General features: G+C 38.3%; 1 protein-coding gene across 1 annotated transcript in view; it reads right to left on the reverse strand.

The window, feature by feature from the left end:
* ARID2 (AT-rich interaction domain 2) overlaps positions 1-17,463 on the reverse strand; it is a 92,757-nt gene extending 75,294 nt beyond the window's left edge. The window contains exons 1-3 of the mRNA XM_042017911.1: positions 16,492-17,463; positions 16,238-16,331; positions 15,018-15,115 (exon numbers count right to left, since the gene is read on the reverse strand). Coding sequence (XP_041873845.1) covers positions 15,018-15,115; positions 16,238-16,331; positions 16,492-16,583 — 284 coding nt within the window. The 5' untranslated portion in view covers positions 16,584-17,463. The remainder of the gene's footprint in view (positions 1-15,017; positions 15,116-16,237; positions 16,332-16,491) is intronic.
* Between the last annotated feature and the right edge of the window lie 21 nt (positions 17,464-17,484).

A 17,484-nucleotide genomic window follows, 5' to 3' on the forward strand; every position in this document is an offset into this window, starting at 1 on the left:
AAGAATGAACAGAAACTCTGATACGTTCTCTGACAGACTCTTTTTTTTTTTAATACCATTTGAACTGCTTAAAAAAACCTCAACACACCAAAATAACCAACCAACAATGCAAATCCCAGAAACCTAACTAACTTGGTTTTAGGAAATAAATATAAAACATTACATAAATAATGCTTCAAATATCCTGCTAGATGGCTCCTGCAATTTATCATCTTCTTTTTTGGCATTTCAGTTCCCACAGTAAGAGAGATCCACCTATCAAGGATTTGAGCCTTGGCAGCATCTAATTTAACAGTATTTGTTTTCAAATGTCTCTCTACTCCCTCTCTGACAAAAGATACAAAACCGTAGTAAGGATTCTCTTGTTCCCTTACTGATGGTACATTACAAAATTTCCTAACAATTCCACATTTTACACTTGATTTCTTACACTCTATTTTCAACCCTAAGTGTTTTATATTTTATACTGCTCATAATAACCAACAGAACTCTGGGGTAATTATTATTAACTCCAAGCTATTTGTACTCTTTTTACCAAATACTCTCATGCTTCTATAATAATTTTCTTTGATTATAATTTGACTATGCAAGAATTTCTCATCGTCAAGGAAGATGTTTTCAAGCATAATTCACTCTTCTCTCAACCTACTCCATAAATCTACCCATCTCCACACTTGCAACTTCTGGCATCACCCTTTCTTTGATAAATGTTACTGTTTTACTTTCCTACTATAATCTATTGTCTCCTTGATCACCAGTACAAAATATTCTCTCAATTATTATATTTTTGCATATAAAATCTATATACACACAACACTCTACATGACAACCTGTGACTACAAAAGCTATCCTACTCTAGGGCCAGTCCCAACAAAACATTCCTACCCATCTTTCTTGAAAGTACCAGAGAAATAACCACCTCTGTCACCATCATGTACCTCCATTTTAAAGCTCACTAAGATCCTCTGATCTTTCTCTCTCTTCCTCATTTAGTATCCGCATACATACTACTCTGATGCCTTCTGAAGTTTTTACTAATTCAATCTCATCAATGAATTACTAATTCATCACTGTAATTCTCATTACACTGATGCCAAATATCCTGTTTATCTCCATTTGTAAAAAAATTCCAAGGAGACAAGAAAATTGTTAAGCCCTGAAAGTTACTTAAGCAACAAGACTTAATCTACTACAGCAAAACCTAGTTAAAAAGGTGTGAAAAAAATACATAATTAATACATGTCTAAATATTAGACATGTATTAATCTATATTCTCTTATTCTTCTTCCTGCTTAGTCTATAATGGGACTTCCCCATGTAAGAGTGGCAGCCTCCAGAAACTTAAAAGGCAGGCAAAGAAAAAACCCCTTTCTTTACAGAAGATTAACCACAAGGCTATATAAATAACTTAAAAACTTGATTAAAAGTAAACAATTAAATAAACAACAGCAGTAATAAGCAATTTAAGACTAGAATCTGCTAGCTTCTCTCTCTAGCAGCAATGGAACCCTGATGCAGGTCTCCACGATTAAAAACAAGCCAAGTCCTCACCACTACCACAACCCTAAAAGCAGAGCTTTTATCACTAGCCATAGCCATATCACTACTGGGGGCCAATGCCAACAGCACAGCAGCCACTCAAGCGACAGCAGGACTGTCTGCTTGAAAAGGGATACCACAAGCTGCTATTTAAGATAACAGCAATAATTTCTGATGTACATAAGCACGCAAGAATGATGACCTATGCTCTTTCTACCTTCCTCTATGCACTGAGGTAGGACAAGGGGTAGAGAAAGGAGATTACGTACCCCTTTTAAGTAATGTGTCACTTTTATTCTCTGGGAATGTAAGTGTGGCTGGCAGTTCAAAACAGAGTGGTAATAAGCACTATTGTTAAACACTAATCTACATTATCTTTAGCAAAAAATAGAAATTAATAACTATTCCAATCCAATTCCAAAGAAATTCCAATCATAGCAGAATCAAAAGCTATGTAGCTGGATGATAGTATCTGTCTAATATAGTAGAAATTGCGGAGTTGGATGAAAAATACAGTTTGTCTACATCTTTGACTAATTCACCTGCCCTCTACTCACTAATTGTTTTGATCAGAGCAACTTAAATGCCATAACTTGGAGTAGTCTTAAACAACAGCCATTTTATATATTCTGCTTAGGGAAGATTGAGTTTAAAAGCTATCTTTCCAAATTGCATAAGCCTAAGGCCCAGGACAGGCAACAGTTTTGTATCACGTATGATCAAGAAATGTCATAAAGAAACAGGTGTACTTCGCACCTACATCCACCTGTGAGATCCAAACTTGGTCTCTAAACCTTTGTGTTGGTAGGTATAAAAATATGGTTAGAATTTTTGAATGTTTGCTCCATTAAATCTTTTTCTCTTGGTGAAAATTCATTCTTAACATATATGCAGCATTAGAAGTGGGACAAGAAATCTATGCAATCTATCCCAAACTTAAGCTGACATCCAGACTTGTATATGCTCTCTCTCTCTAAGTATAGAATAAAATGTATGCACTTCTTATATAATCAATATACAAAATGAAGTATACACAGACATTTATAATCTTCTCAAAGTGACAACAGCATTTGAAGAAATTCTCACTGTTCTACAGTAACCTTCTTAGATTTCTTAAGTGCAGCAATGCCCACAAAAAAATATTCTCCAAGATGAGACCTTTCTCCCTGCAAGCTATTTAAGGAACAGATAAAATCCTTTATTTGATTACATGCAATTTTATGCCTTTATGATATTTTAATATAAGGATAAAAGTAACAGTAATTGTGATGATGGTAGATTTTTTTTAAACCAAAATGAAAAAGGTAAATTCAGTGTTAATGAAAAATATAAACTAACAACAGAAATTAATTCTGCACATGCAGCACTGGTAGTGCAAGCAAAGACACAGAAGAACCACTCTAAGGTTTGTACCAATAAATCAGATCCTCACTGTAGAGAAGCAGATGGTGCAACTCAGTACTTTACAAATGCCAGTCTTCACTCAGCAGCGACCCAACATCTGGGTGACAAGTCAATTAATATCCAATGAACAATTTAAATTAGGGAGTTGGCTATTAAACTTATCAGCATTTGATTACATAACCCCTCCTTTTCCTTCTATGGTATCTACCCCGTCTGCCTTTACAAACAGTGGTCTCTCCAAAATTCCCATTCCTGTCTCGTGACCCAGTGCATGAATGCATCCAGCTCACTCAACATCCGTATTTCTTCCGTTTGCAATTCAACTACCTATGCACAAAAGGTCTCCTCTCCTGCTCTCATTAAAATACCTCCAAACAGCTTGTCTTTCCTCTCTCTTGGCCTACAGGTGACTGAGAAGCAGCCGTGTTTTATCTGGCCCAGCTGGAGGCAGAGTTGGCACATGCCTCTGGCTGGGTACCTAACTATTCAGAGTACAAGTGTCTCCTGCCAGGCCACCAACCCAGCAGTACCTGCGCACCTTACATCCTCAAAGCTGCACAGCTGCATCAGCTGGCTGCCTGCTCAGCAGATTAATGTCTTTGCAATGGGCAGCTGCTAAGTCAAGAAATACATGAAGTCTCTGAAGCCACAAACCATAGCAAACACATGCCATCTGAGCCAAGAAAAGCCTTGAGGAAAAGGACAAGGGGGTCACTTCCCCCGGTGCCCTTCTACAGTAGAATCCTGTATTGGGCACCTTTTAAAGATTCATCCAGTAAAGCAATCAGGTCCACAATCCCACACATTTATATTGTTACTGTATGTTATATGATATGGGAACAATGATATTTCTCTTGTGTCCATCACACTATAACTTTCCACCATTATTTCCACAATGTAAAATTGTTTTAGTCATATTTATTTTGATAATGTGGATACCGGAAATGAGCAGTACTAGGGATTACACTATACCACTGAAAACACAATAGAAATAAGTAAATTCTTTGATAAGTTTCTGAAAACAAGAAATAATGGTGATAGCTTTTTGTTTTCCTTACTTAAGCAGCTGACTTTCCCCACCAAGAAAAACAAGCTTCAATTAGTTTACTCATATAAAGAACAAAATCTTTAACTTTCATAAACCCTTAAAAAAGGTAACAACTGCCAAAGTTGCAACTTTTGCTTACGCAGAAAGACCTCCTGAAAACAATTAATAAACACTCTTTACACCAATTTCAGTATCCTGGTTTTTGAAGTATCTTTATTGACTTCACTGGTTTACTTTCTATCCTTGCTAAAGCAGGCACATTCTTTGTTAATATACATGATCCAGATGTTACACACATGACCTTTACAAGTGCACTGCAGGACTGACACAGGATACCACCAATTTCAGGCCAAACCCAAAGAGGCGTGAATTCTACCTAAGCAAATCTAGAGACAACTCAACATGGTCAAAAGTCGACAAACACAACTCTTACAGCAAACCTACAGAAGCATCAAATCACCATAAAACTAGCAAAATATTCTGGCTTTCCAACAGGCACATAAATTTATGGCACACAAACAGCCATACAGAAAAGTATCAGTATGCTTAGGAAAGCTGGGTGCTTGTTTAGTGTTATGTGCAGAACAGTAGAACATTTTTAAGTCACCTTTCTTTTGATCTTAAGAAGCACTTTCTTCAACAGCTGGACTAATCCTGTTTACAGTATAATTAAAACTGCTTATTAGGAGAATGAAAGCTACTACAGAAAAATGAGATTTGTACACTGGTAACATAAAAATCTAAGTAGAAAAAACCACTGTATTTATCTACCACCTTTCTAGGAATGTAATTACATTTCACCAACAACAGCATATAGAATACAGGACATATTAATGAAACAACACTAAACATGATTAAATCATTGGCACCAAGTATTGTATTTTGATTTTCTAACCTTTTACATTTTTACTATGATATCATATGCATTGACTAACATATCACCTTTCTAATAAATAACTTCATGTTACATAAACAGAGAAGCACATGGCATTAAACATGATAACAAGTTCAGCAAAGTTGGAAGGAAACACAATAATCTGAAGCATTTGGGGGGAAAAAAAATACCCAAAAACCCCACTTACTAAAAGTAACCCAAGCTGTACGGTAGTACATGCAAGCTTTCACTACAGGGAGCAGCCTTTGCACATACCTATGCTCAGAAGCAATATTCCACCCCAACCCCCCCCAAAAAATAAAAATAAAAAAAATTGTATTTCTGTGCCCTAGAATTACAAAAATGACCTTGGAAGAACAAGTAAAATGTACCCAATGCTGCAGTGCCTGACTAGGTCCTGCAGAGTACCTTAAAACACATTTTTCAGGTGTGTGAAATACCCTTTATAGGTTCATCTGGATCCTGTGAATGCTGCATGCCCATAGCTGCAGAATTTGTTTTTCAGCTACCACAGAATCTATTAGTGTTTTGCTGTAAAATTCAGTATTTTACTGTTGCTAGGCATCTGACATTTAGTGCTTTGTCCTCTTGCCCTTTTACCTGCATACATCCTTTTTTTCCTTCAATTTTCTTACAATTAGAAATCCATTTGATTACAGTAAATATCCCATGTGCAGTCAATGGTACAGACATCAAGGGGACAAGGAGCAGAAAATGAATTATGGCCTGTAGTCAAAAGATTGAGAAGATGATGATTAGCAGAGAACGAGAGACAGAAAGACCCATGAGCTACACAGCCAGGATAAACAGTATCGCAACAGAGAATATCCCTCAGTCCACAAGCGAAAGAAAGGATTTCTCAATTAGCCCACGTGGGTAAGACCATGGAAGACAAGACAGTGGAGAACAGATGCCCAGAAAGCAAACTCAAAACCTCTTTAGAAATAACTAATATTGAGATTAATCAATTACCCCATTGAACAATGAGTCAGAATTATGTGTACATTGATACAATAGATTGATACTGCCATGGAATTTATTCCCATTTCTCACGGAGAGCACAAGGCTCTACTGTAAAGAATATTCTCTAGAAACACAGTTACAGTTGCACATTCAGACTTACATGAGGCAATTCCTGATTTTTTCAGGTATTTACTGTATAACTGTAGCATTATATGAATATGTACTGTTAGAAATTTTAATTTTTCTGGGCTTTCATAGACGGTATTGGGAAGTGAAAACCATCCAAGAAACAGCTCTGTAATCTACAACACTTCAAAGCTATACTATCCCCCCAAAATTACAGAGGATGTCTGTGAATTCTGTAACATGGCACTGTTTACCAGGCCAGTACCTGGATTCTACATCATTTCATGGAGGTCACTAGAAAGTGCACACTCCTGACCAAAAAAAACTAGGTAAGGGAAGAACTGTTCCTAAGTGTATTTCTACAAGTTTTCTTCTAATATATAGATTTAAAAAGCAAACAAACCCATACACATAGTTCTACATCTATCTTACGCCATAATAATTAGTAATATACTCAAAACATGCTAGATTTACCCCCAGAATAAACTAGTTTAATTTAGCTTAATTAAGCCCCTGGGATGTACCCCAAACGTAAAGTTCCCCCAATACATTACATTCCAGTAATACAGATATTTACAGCACTTCAAAGAACTAGAACAGAGCTACTCGAAGTTAGTAATATGATTTGGTGATTTACAGACCTGAGAATCTCTGGTTTATCATGGAAGCATAGCAACCTTTGGACTGGGAGGCAGAGGCCAACCAGCAGATGTCACAGCCTGTAACAATGGAGAAACACATGCAGCCAGCCACAAGTATGGTTCGTCTGAACTCCAGCAACCATGTCAAAAGTTCACCAAACTCTGAGAGAAAAGGTCTCTGAAACAGAATGGCTGCCTTACTTTACAAGATTTTTATGTTTCTTAAGCAGGTATGGATTGACAAGTAACACCATAAATTATTCTGAAAGACTAGTAATCAACAGTTGCTCCTCCCACACCAATAGAAAATAGTATGAAGACAGTTCAGTCTTACAGACAAACATGCTCCAGTGCATCATTCAACAAAACTACACTCTATTATAACTCTATTATATGGGATCTCTCTTGGAGCATAGCTGCCTTGCTACAATTTATCTGGAGTTAAAATAAATGCATGCACATTCAGTTTAAAGAAAGGAAAACAAAAAGTGGAGTACTCAGCTTCACTACCTTATTGCTTAAAATGTAATTCAGGTCTACTTAAGACTTGAACTTGTTGCTCCAAGGAGACTGTATTTGAGATGTGATATCTAGCTCACTAATCTAGTACTTCAGGCAAAGCCTAAGATCACTATTCTGGGTACCATCTTGCTGTTTTATTATCCTTCCTTAAGATAAGCTTCTTTCTTTCAACCGTTTCAATATTTCTCTGCTTAGGTATCCCAAGTTTATTTATTCCTTAAGGAATAAAGATTGTTCTTCCTCTCATCTGTGCTGTATTTTCTGCTTCTCAACACTGTAGAGGGCAAACAACCTTACGAACAGTTTTACTTTCCTAATTTATATTTATTTTCAAATATTTAAGATACGACATAGAAGCATGAAGAGACACAAACCTGCATTAAAGAGCTCACAGTCTCACACTTCTCTTTGAGATAGGTAAACAAACATCAGTATAGCCACTTTATAAATATAAATAAAAAGATTACAAATGATTTAACTAAGGCCACAGAATCAATATGTATCAGACTGGTAACCAGAAACAAGATCACGTGATGGGATCTCCGGCCTATACCCAATCCCCTCTGTGAACTGTGTTGTCCTGTAATAATGTGGACTGATACTACAGTTACTCCAAGCAGTCCCATTTAAGCTGTAAAACACCACTCCGACACTCTGAAAAAGCATTTTAAAACAAAACACAGCAAAACAAAACACAAACAGCTCATTCTCATGATCTTACATATTTAGTTTTCAGTTCTCCAGTTCACAGAACATAACATTAGCACCGTTTGAAAAATAAAACCGGATTTCTCAGCTACTGATTAAAGATGAATTTTAAAAGACAGTAATAGTAGCCTCCTTTTATGGATAGTTTAACCAAGGCTCAAAATGAAGAAATTTTCCCGTCAGAACTGGATTCTAGCGTTATTTTAAAAATAATCTTCTTTACTGTATTTGGGTTTCATTCTTTATTTGACATGCACTCTCAAAGTAGAAGTCTGAACCTCTGTGTACCTCTAGTACCTCATCTATAAAAATGAACAAATTATATTTCTCTATTTCACTATTGGGAAAAGTGGGGAAAGGGTTAAAAAGAAAGGGAAAAAAAAGAGTATGAAAGTCTTATCTATTGAGGTTTAACTGCAAATAAGCAAGGTAATTAAAGCCTACTAGCTCCAGAATAAAATTAAACAAACGAAAAACCAACCAAAACCAAGCCAAACAACTTTTCTTAGCCCAGGCTTATTCCGTTTCACAAGGAAAGAATATGCCTGCATTCCATATGCATTCTTGATGTTGTTGTAATATGCTTAGCATTCATTCAAACCTAAGACATTACAACAAATATTAATAATTTTAAGGCATAAATTCATTTAAATACTGTTTCAGTTAAAGAATAGAAAATGGTCTTAAATAGAAGTTTCCACCAATTCTTAGAAGATTAAGTAGGTCCTAAAAGTCACCACAGTTATTACAGTGTTGCCAGAAACTTGCTCTTTGCAGATTATTAGTTCTGACATCTGCTCAGATAAGCTTCAAAGTTAAACAGTCAGAATTCTGTATTAAAACTGAAGAACAACATCCGCCCCTCCCCAAATAATCCAATATATTTCAGTGTAACAGCAACAACTTAGGTAATTTCTACAAAAAGTTTGCAGAAAATGATCAGGAAAATATATTAATGTTCATCGCACTAATTTTCACTATATTTTCCAGCAATAAAATGGAGTTCAGCCTCTGAAGGAAAAGCTGAGAAACTCTGATAGAGGCCAAACTCATCTTAACAGTAAACTGGTATCACAGCATAACTTTAACAAAGAGCAATTTTAAGGTAGCTATGTCCCCTTTCACCTGCTGCTTGCTCTCCTCAGATGAGTCCTAATGCAAATGTTGTATTATAAAACTTCTGTTTTCCTCTGAGCAGATTCCCAGCAACCTTGACAAGACAACATCCATCCAATTAAGTTACATCTCTTGAGAGACATTCTCCGATTTTGACAACTAACATATTTAATTTTCCTAAATAAAGCTTTATGGCATGAACAGTCACTAGTCTTGATTGTATGTTACCTGTATGATTCAGTACAACACAAACAAAATTCCCCCTTCAACTATGTAAAATACTCACTTCAGACTTTAAAAGAAAGGCCTCAGACATCCAACTGAAACACACATTACAATTTTTGTCTTGAGGGGGGAAAAGAAAATTTTAAGAAGAAATCATAAAAATGTCATCCATGTATTTGTTTCCTGTCTTGCCAGTGACTGCAGGATTTGGGACAAAATTAAGTGCAAAAGATTCCACTAAGTCAAGTCCATAGCTATGCAAGATGATAGCCTTCTTTATGGCATTACTCAAGGATGGACCAAACCTGTACAGTCAGGCGGTCTCTTTCTCTGCCGTTCCTGGCTCATTACCTGTTGCACATGTATTGGTGTTCTGGCCAGGTTAGTGCCTGGTGTGGGGGTTCCCCCGTACTCTGCCTGGCATACTATTCATACCAGAAGGTGTTCAGGTATATCTTGGGGGGTTTTGTGCTGCTGTCTGCTCTGAATTTTCTCCTTCAGTTTTATCTCAGCTTACACATTAACACAACATCTTCTTTTATTTAAAATACCTCCCTTTTAACTATTTAGGCCCTTCAAAATGCTTGGAAGATATCCTTTTCCCTTCTCACACTATTAAGTGAGCCAAGCAAAACATATTTACTTATCAGGTCTTTTTTTTTTTTTTTTTTAAATCAATTAGTCCCTTCAGCCTTCTCAACATTTTGTTGCCCTTCTGTAAGTTTCTCTTAAGTTACCCCACCTGTTGCAAAGGCTCTGAAGTAAAACAGTACTCCAAAGAGAGTCCCATAATCTTGTACAAAAATCCATCTCCCATTTGTCTAATGTTTGCTCAGTGCCACTGTGGTTGCAACCTAAACTTGTTCTGAATTTTACAAAGTCTATATATCATATTGCAAATTGGGACCTGTCCTTCCTGTTGAAGTATGCACAAATCCCTTTTATATGAAAGGGAGTTGGGTGCACACAACTGACAGAATTATCACGCCCATGTTATCACTCCTATACCTTTTTCAGCAATACTGCTTTCCAGGTTATTCCCTCACAATGAATACCTGTTTTGGATTACGGGCCCTCGACTGTTTTAGCTTTGCATTTTTCATTTGTACTTTCCAACAATGTGCCTAATTTCTTTAGATTACCTTTTCTTTTCTGCCCTGTGTTTAACTCTTCTATCACTGCCTGCTAATGCTGCAAGCGTAGTATTCAGCCTCTCATGAAGTTAAGCAAGGCAGACACTAAATATACCTAAAATGGCTAAACTTGTATTACTACATGCATATGTAAGCACTGATGATACTCTTTTAGCACCTAAAACTGCTGTGACTCACCAAATCTATTCTTTATACTTCTATTTTTGTTTATGGTCTTTCATTCAATATTTCATTAAGATGACTATCCATATATATACGTAATTTCTTAATAAGAGATTTTGAGATGTATTTGAATTTTAAAAAATATGTAGTATTTTACTATAGCTACAACTTTCTATTCATTTACTGGGCCTTGAATCTGCAATCAGATCTGGCAAACAAGCCAATCCTGTACTTCTCCATACTCACTGAACTGTGTACAGATGCTGTTGCAGTATCAGATCCTAATTTTAAACACTAAGCAAGAATAACAAAAAACCTCTCTTAAAGTAATTCTCAGTTAGAAAATTCCAGGCTTCGTATTATTGTTTCCCTGATATTTTTGCCAATACATTACTAAGAACAGAATCCCTTTTATCTAGTTCTTAAGATCATGGGGTTTTTTCCCCTTCATTTGATTTTTTAAAGAAATCAGTACTATTGTGCAATTTCTTAGAGGCATCTTGAAGATCAAATGACTTATAAATATCTTCAGATCTTTCAAGAACCCCCTCTATTTGTCATCAATAACTGCTTCATATGGTTCTGATTTTTAACTGCTCACTGTTTTTCATCCTACTATATATGGAATTTCAGGAAATTCAGCATAATGGCTTGTCTTAATAATAACTTTATGCAACTTCTCATCTATGAACTGACCTCTTTCCTCTCTATTTGACTTCCCCTTAACTCTCCAATATTTACAACAGCATATTCTTATTCACCTTAAACTATTATTAGCTAATTACTACTGCCTTTGCCAAAAGCTTACAATATGCACGTGCTGCCCACCTTTCAGGAATTCTCGGCAGAACTAAGGCAAACTTATTTGACCTTACAGCTAGTTCTTTCATATAATTTATCTTACTATAGATAAATAACTTTAAAAAGCAAACTGATTTTCAGTTCAGTTAGGCATACTTCATTCACACGTTTAAGTTTACAAGGTCTCTCACTTCCCCAAAATAGATGAAGATCCACAACATAAATAAATGTATCGCTTACACTCCCATGAAAACCAACAGAACCTTATACCAGCACATGAGGTCACATTGGCCCAATTCTTTGTAGGACTGTAACCTAATCAACCAATAAGATTAAAAACAGGCTATATTCCATGTTAGCTTTTTACCTACTGTATGTTTACCAACAAAAACATAAAAGTATGTCCACATTACTGATGTTTACATGTATTACCTCATACTAAAATATTTTCATTAACATTATAAAATAATTTTTCGAGAAGCATTTAGAAAATGCTTTACTAATTCGCTTCAATTGAGATGAAACATCCAATTTGCACTACATCCAAGGGAATTACACTCTCTGTTGCTGTAAAATCTTACAGAACTACATTAACAAGTACAGTCTATCAATGGTTATCAGCACTGTGGCTTTTGACTGCTCACTAAGAACCACAGTGCATAAATTACTTCACCTGTCAGACAGCTCAAAGCAACACAGGCACTAAGTTTGAATGGTTCAGACTTTTCCTATTATAAGTTACTTTTTCCAGTGAGAGAAAAGGGAGGGCAATGCAAGGGAGAAGGGGCAGATAGGGTAGGCTATCATGTATTCAACTATCACCTATCATAAAACCTATCAGAATTGTATCACAAGTTTAAACAATTCACTTATTTAGTGAAGCCTAACATACATTCCCAAAGAGACACAGCAAAGTTCCAAAATAGTCAAATGAAAAAGTTACTTAACCAAAAAATACACACCTCAAGAACTGCTTAGAAAAACCATAACCCAATGACTGTTTTGCAAAACATTCAGTTTGATCAAGCCAACAGGACTACTGACCTCACACAAATAAATCAACTTTCTAATTTGTCTACATAATAATTTTAAGCAAAAATAACAGCATCATTAGTGGCAACACAGCAAAACAAGCAAGTGGTCCATGTAGCTTGAGATCTTATCTCAGTCAACACACTATGCCAGATGTTTCATAGAAAGAAGCAACTTTTATCACACACCATCCCAAATCCGAATCTGCAAACATATTCATATAGGTGCACACCACTGAATCCCTCTGAATTCAACAGGGTCTCCATCTGCCATGCAGATCCTTACTCTACAGTACACATGACACATGATTGGATGAAAACTGAAATAGAAGTTGATAGGCCTCAATTTGTCTAGCTTTGCTTGGAAAGTCATTACAGTAGTGAGGCCAAGATTATAGTCATACTTGAGGTTCACAAGACATACTTTTTTTTTTCCAAGAGTAATTGCTCAGCAGTTCATGAAAATCTGGCCTTATAAGAAACCTCAGATTATGTTCTTCAACACCGACAAGCTAGACCATTTTAACAAATTTATCATTAGAGCATTTTTTTCTTTCCCTAGAACCAAATACTGTCCCCCTTACACCTTCTAGGTTAAAGCGAAACAAATGTTAACCTAGCAGAGAAACATGTGTACATACAATCTTATTACTGCACATGAAAGGAGGTGACCACATCCAACTTAGATTATGCGAGAAGCAACAGTGAGTAAAGCAGCAATTAAGAAGAAACAAAACCAAACAAAACCCAAAATGACTGCTAAAAACCAGTCCACCCCAAAACAGCAACCTTGATCGTTTATTTCAGAACGACCTAATCACAGACACTATGATAAGAAATTTTTAAAGATTCTTCATCTTAACCATTTATCAACTTTTTTCCTAAATTCATAATAAACAAAAACCCTTTAAATTATTTATATGTAACCAATTATATATGTATTCAACAACTGTATTTTAAATAATGTCAATACCAGTATGCCAAGAATAAAAATAAAATTTTTGTATGTCTGATTTTAATTTAAAAAGTAATACCTTATTAAAAATTAAGTCATTAGAAGGCTAAATTAACATTAATTGTGTTAACTGTCACAGCATATAATGGCTTTCAAAATACACATGAAAACAGAAATGACATACAATCTCCTACTGTAAAAAGTTAGGCCATTCAAACACTTACAAAATATGGAAATAGAAAAAAAGGGTAAAACCCAAAACACTATCATTTTGCAAATTATGTGTAAAATCTAGTCAAATAACAAATTACATGGTCCAACAGAAAAACTCAAGAAGGAAAAAACTGCTTTCTATGATGTGACAAATCTTCAGCAACACTATCTCAATACTATGTAGGAAAGGAAAAAAAAAAAACCAAACACCAAGAGGGAAGGATATCCTAAAGCAAGCTTTCCACTTAATTTCTAGGCCTGCCACCAATCATAAACTTTGCTAAAGCTATTAACAATGGTAGTTTCTTTTCTTAACCTGGATCTTAAAGCAATCATATGCCACCACCAAAAAAAACCCCAAATTTCAGTAACTACAAATATCTGACTAAGGTTTTCCAGACATCACTGTAACTCAGTAACTGCTCCACTGTGCTATGAACTCTACAGCTTCAAGCTGGAAGTCAATCTAGGACAACCAATAGAAAGTGCACCTGTACAATTACTGCATTTCCTAATTCAGAAGGCCAAACTAGAGACAGATAAAGCTTGTTTGTACTCAGCTCACCAAAACAGAAATCCAAAAGCCCATACTTATTTTGTATATATTGCACATCTACATTACCATTAACTGTGATGAAAAAATATCACATTTATTTCAGAAACAGGAAATTACATTCTTTAACCAACATACATATAACTTTATTCTAAATGAAATATAAGTATCCATATATATAGCACTTAAAACAACTACATACACATTAATTTAAAAATCTTTCCCACAAAGAATAATCACCCAAACTTAATAAAAATTAATTAAAAAAACCATAATCTAGTAACTGAATAGTACCACACACAGTAATCTAAAATATTCAGTATGAACTCCATGCCAAAATGAAAAATAACCTGTATCACAAAAAAATAATCTATGTAATTTCCAAGGAATGCAATCCTATTTTTAAAATCTGCAGAAATTTACTGTTTTACAAGTAACAAAAAAATTACCTAGCTCTTTGCACTCTAAAATAGAAAACAATAATATATGCTCCTAGTAATTGATAACAATATAATTTGTGCAAAGCAGTCTACCTTCCTGCAGATGCATTTTTATTCAACGTCTGACCCCACTAAGCAGTAAACAATTTACATATATCAACATATTTCAGTGCTCCAAATACTAACCTAAGTTTTTGTAACTACAATAACATGATCTCTTAGTAACAGTCCTTTAGTACAGTCATTTTAAAACAATCAGAAAAAATGGCCTCTGACATACATTGTTTGTGTACTTGGGATCCCTTCAAAGTTTAAGGCTTGCAGATGGAAGACAAAAATAACTACAAAACAGAATCACCTTTAACTGATCACTGCCCCAGACGGGAAAGGAATTACAAGTTTTTTCTGCTTCATTTTACAGCATTTTAAAAGAGTAGGGATATTTTTATTATTGTACACACTGAAAACTAAATATAATCCCGCACTCAAAAATACTACTGCAACAGCTTGATAGCACTCACCGCAAGTAATACTGTTTTAAAGCGAAGGCAGCGTTAGAACAACTTCTGGGAAAGTTAAACTCCTCTACAATTTCTCCCCACTGATTCTTCTCTGATACCTGTCAAAAACAACACACAGGCCGAGATACACAACGTACACGTAAACATGCTGCTGACAGCGAACATCACAAAAAAAACACAGGCTGCCATGAAGCAAATAGATAAATATATAAAAAGAAACAAACATGAATGTATATGGGATTTAGGACTATATATTTTACTGACAGTCGGTAGAATTCCCCTTTCGGGAATAATCCTGCTTCTCAGGGGTCTTCTACTGCATTTATTTTTTAACACACACATTATTTTTTTTCGGGGGGAACGGCCGGGAGGGGTGGTATTGTTTTGGGGTTTGTTTGTTTTTGTTTTTACTGCCTGGACAATAACCAATCCGGAGTCCCTCTGTCGCCCCCTTTTAAATCCTAACGCGGTCCGTTAAAAACCCAAAGAAGTTTAAAATAATGCAGGGAAGTGCTGGCGGGGGCGCCCCCTGGGCTGCGGGGCGCGGGGGCGCCGGCCCGGGGGGGTCCCCCCAACGCAGATCCACAGACACAGAGAGGCCTTTCTTTTGAGGCCTACATTTCTGTCCCCAGCCTTGAAGCCTAAAGATGGCTATTTGATTACACACCGTCTTGGGTGCCCCTTTTGTTATTTTTCTCCGGGAAGGGCTCGGAGGGCAGCGCCCGGCCCCCCCCGGCTGCGAGGATCGTTCCCTAGCCCATGCTCCGTGCCGATTATCGATGTTAAACATGCCCGCTAATTTTGAGTTGCACTAAAACTGCACTCAGACTCTCTCCTCTGTCTCTCCCTCTGCAAGAGAGACACGCACAGAGCTGCCACCACAGCCGAAAGAAGCCTCCTCTCGCCGCCCAGCAGCTCCCTGCTCCCCCCTCGCCTTCCCGCGGGAGGGGGGCAGGGGCGAGGGGGTCCGGCGGAGGCGAAGGAGGCAGGAGTGGGGTGCGCGCCGTACCCCCGGGTCCCCCTTCATCGCTTCGCCGACAAGGCCGAGCCACCAACCTGCCTGTCTGCTCGCTTCCTCCTTCCACCCCCCACCTTCTCTAACCGGCTTTAAATAGGACGGTTCCCGGCCACCCCGGCTCCCCCCGCCACCCCCGGGGGTCAGAGGAGACTTTTGGGAAGAGGTTAGTGGGAGGGAAACCCAAATTAAAACTTCCACTCACCTTCCCAAATCCGCCTAAAGTGGTGACTCTGGTATAGAGAGCGTGAAGATCCAGCTCCTTCCCACCCACCACGGGGATCTTCTTAAAAGGAGACCTGCCAAAGGAGATACACACAAAACACCACAACTTGTCAGCTCTGCCCCCTTTTCTCCCCTCGCTGGGGCTGCCGTGTCCTTCAGGGAAGGGGCTGGAAGTTGGATCTGGTCGGTTTAAAAGCCTCCCCCCCTCCCGTTCCATCTCCCCATTTTCCTCACCCTCTGCTGTGGTGAAACTGCCGCAGCTCGTCCAGGAAAGCGAGTCCCTTTCTCCGCTGGTCTGCGTGGTTTTTACCCGTCGAATTTGCCATTTTTGTAATAAAAAAGGTTCTCGTAGAAAAAAAAATCCAATTAAAAAAAAAAAAAAACGGCCGACAACAACAATCCCCGGCTCCTCCTTGTCTTTAGGAGACCCAGGTGCCCGTGCTCGGCCGGGGATCAGCCATGGAGAGGGGCTTGTTTAAAAAAAAGTTTAAAAGGAATAAGGGAGCCCCGAGAGTGTGGTAATTGCGAGTCCTGTCTCCACACAACACACGGGCGAAGAGGCAGGGAGGGAGAGGGGCACCTCTCAGTAATTCCTCCTCCCGCGGCTGCTGCCTCTCTCAGCACCACAAACCCAGCCGATCCAGCCTGCACATGAGACTCAACATGGTGCTGCTGGATCACACAATGAATTGGGTTACTGTTGTGGTGGGGCGGGGGGGGGAGCCGGAGTGAGGTATTGACAGTGTGTGTGTGTTACAGCCGCGGCTCCATGCGATCTCCCTCCCTCGCTCGCTCGCTCCCTCGCTCGCTCCCTTACACACACACACTGTACAGCTACGGCGGCGGCGGCGGTGGCGGCGGCAGCGGGATTCACTTCTCTTCTCGCTCAGACAAAAAGATCTGAGGCCGCCGTGCTTCTGCCTGGACGAGAGCGCGACACAGCGGGCCCCGGAGGCCGGTTCAGGTACTGCAGGAGGCAGCTCCAAAGGCAAAAGCCAGCACAGCCCCAGCAAGCAGTTCCTGGCGGGGAACAATAGGCTCCTCTCGCCGCTAAGGGCTCATCTGCAATGTGCCGCAAACTTCACACAAAGCCGGGCGGAAAGAGGCGAGGGAGAGGGAGAAGAGGGAGGAAAAAAACGGCTACTACCGGCTGTTCCGGGGCGCGGGGCCGGTGCGGGGCCCTCCCGTGCCAGGCTCGCGCCGACCGGCCTCTCTCCGCTGGCTGCC

This window comes from Corvus kubaryi, unplaced genomic scaffold (assembly GCF_017639235.1).
Source record: "Corvus kubaryi isolate FWS band 111438036 unplaced genomic scaffold, C.kubaryi_AGA036_p1.0 137, whole genome shotgun sequence".
Classification (NCBI taxonomy): Eukaryota; Metazoa; Chordata; class Aves; order Passeriformes; family Corvidae; genus Corvus; species Corvus kubaryi.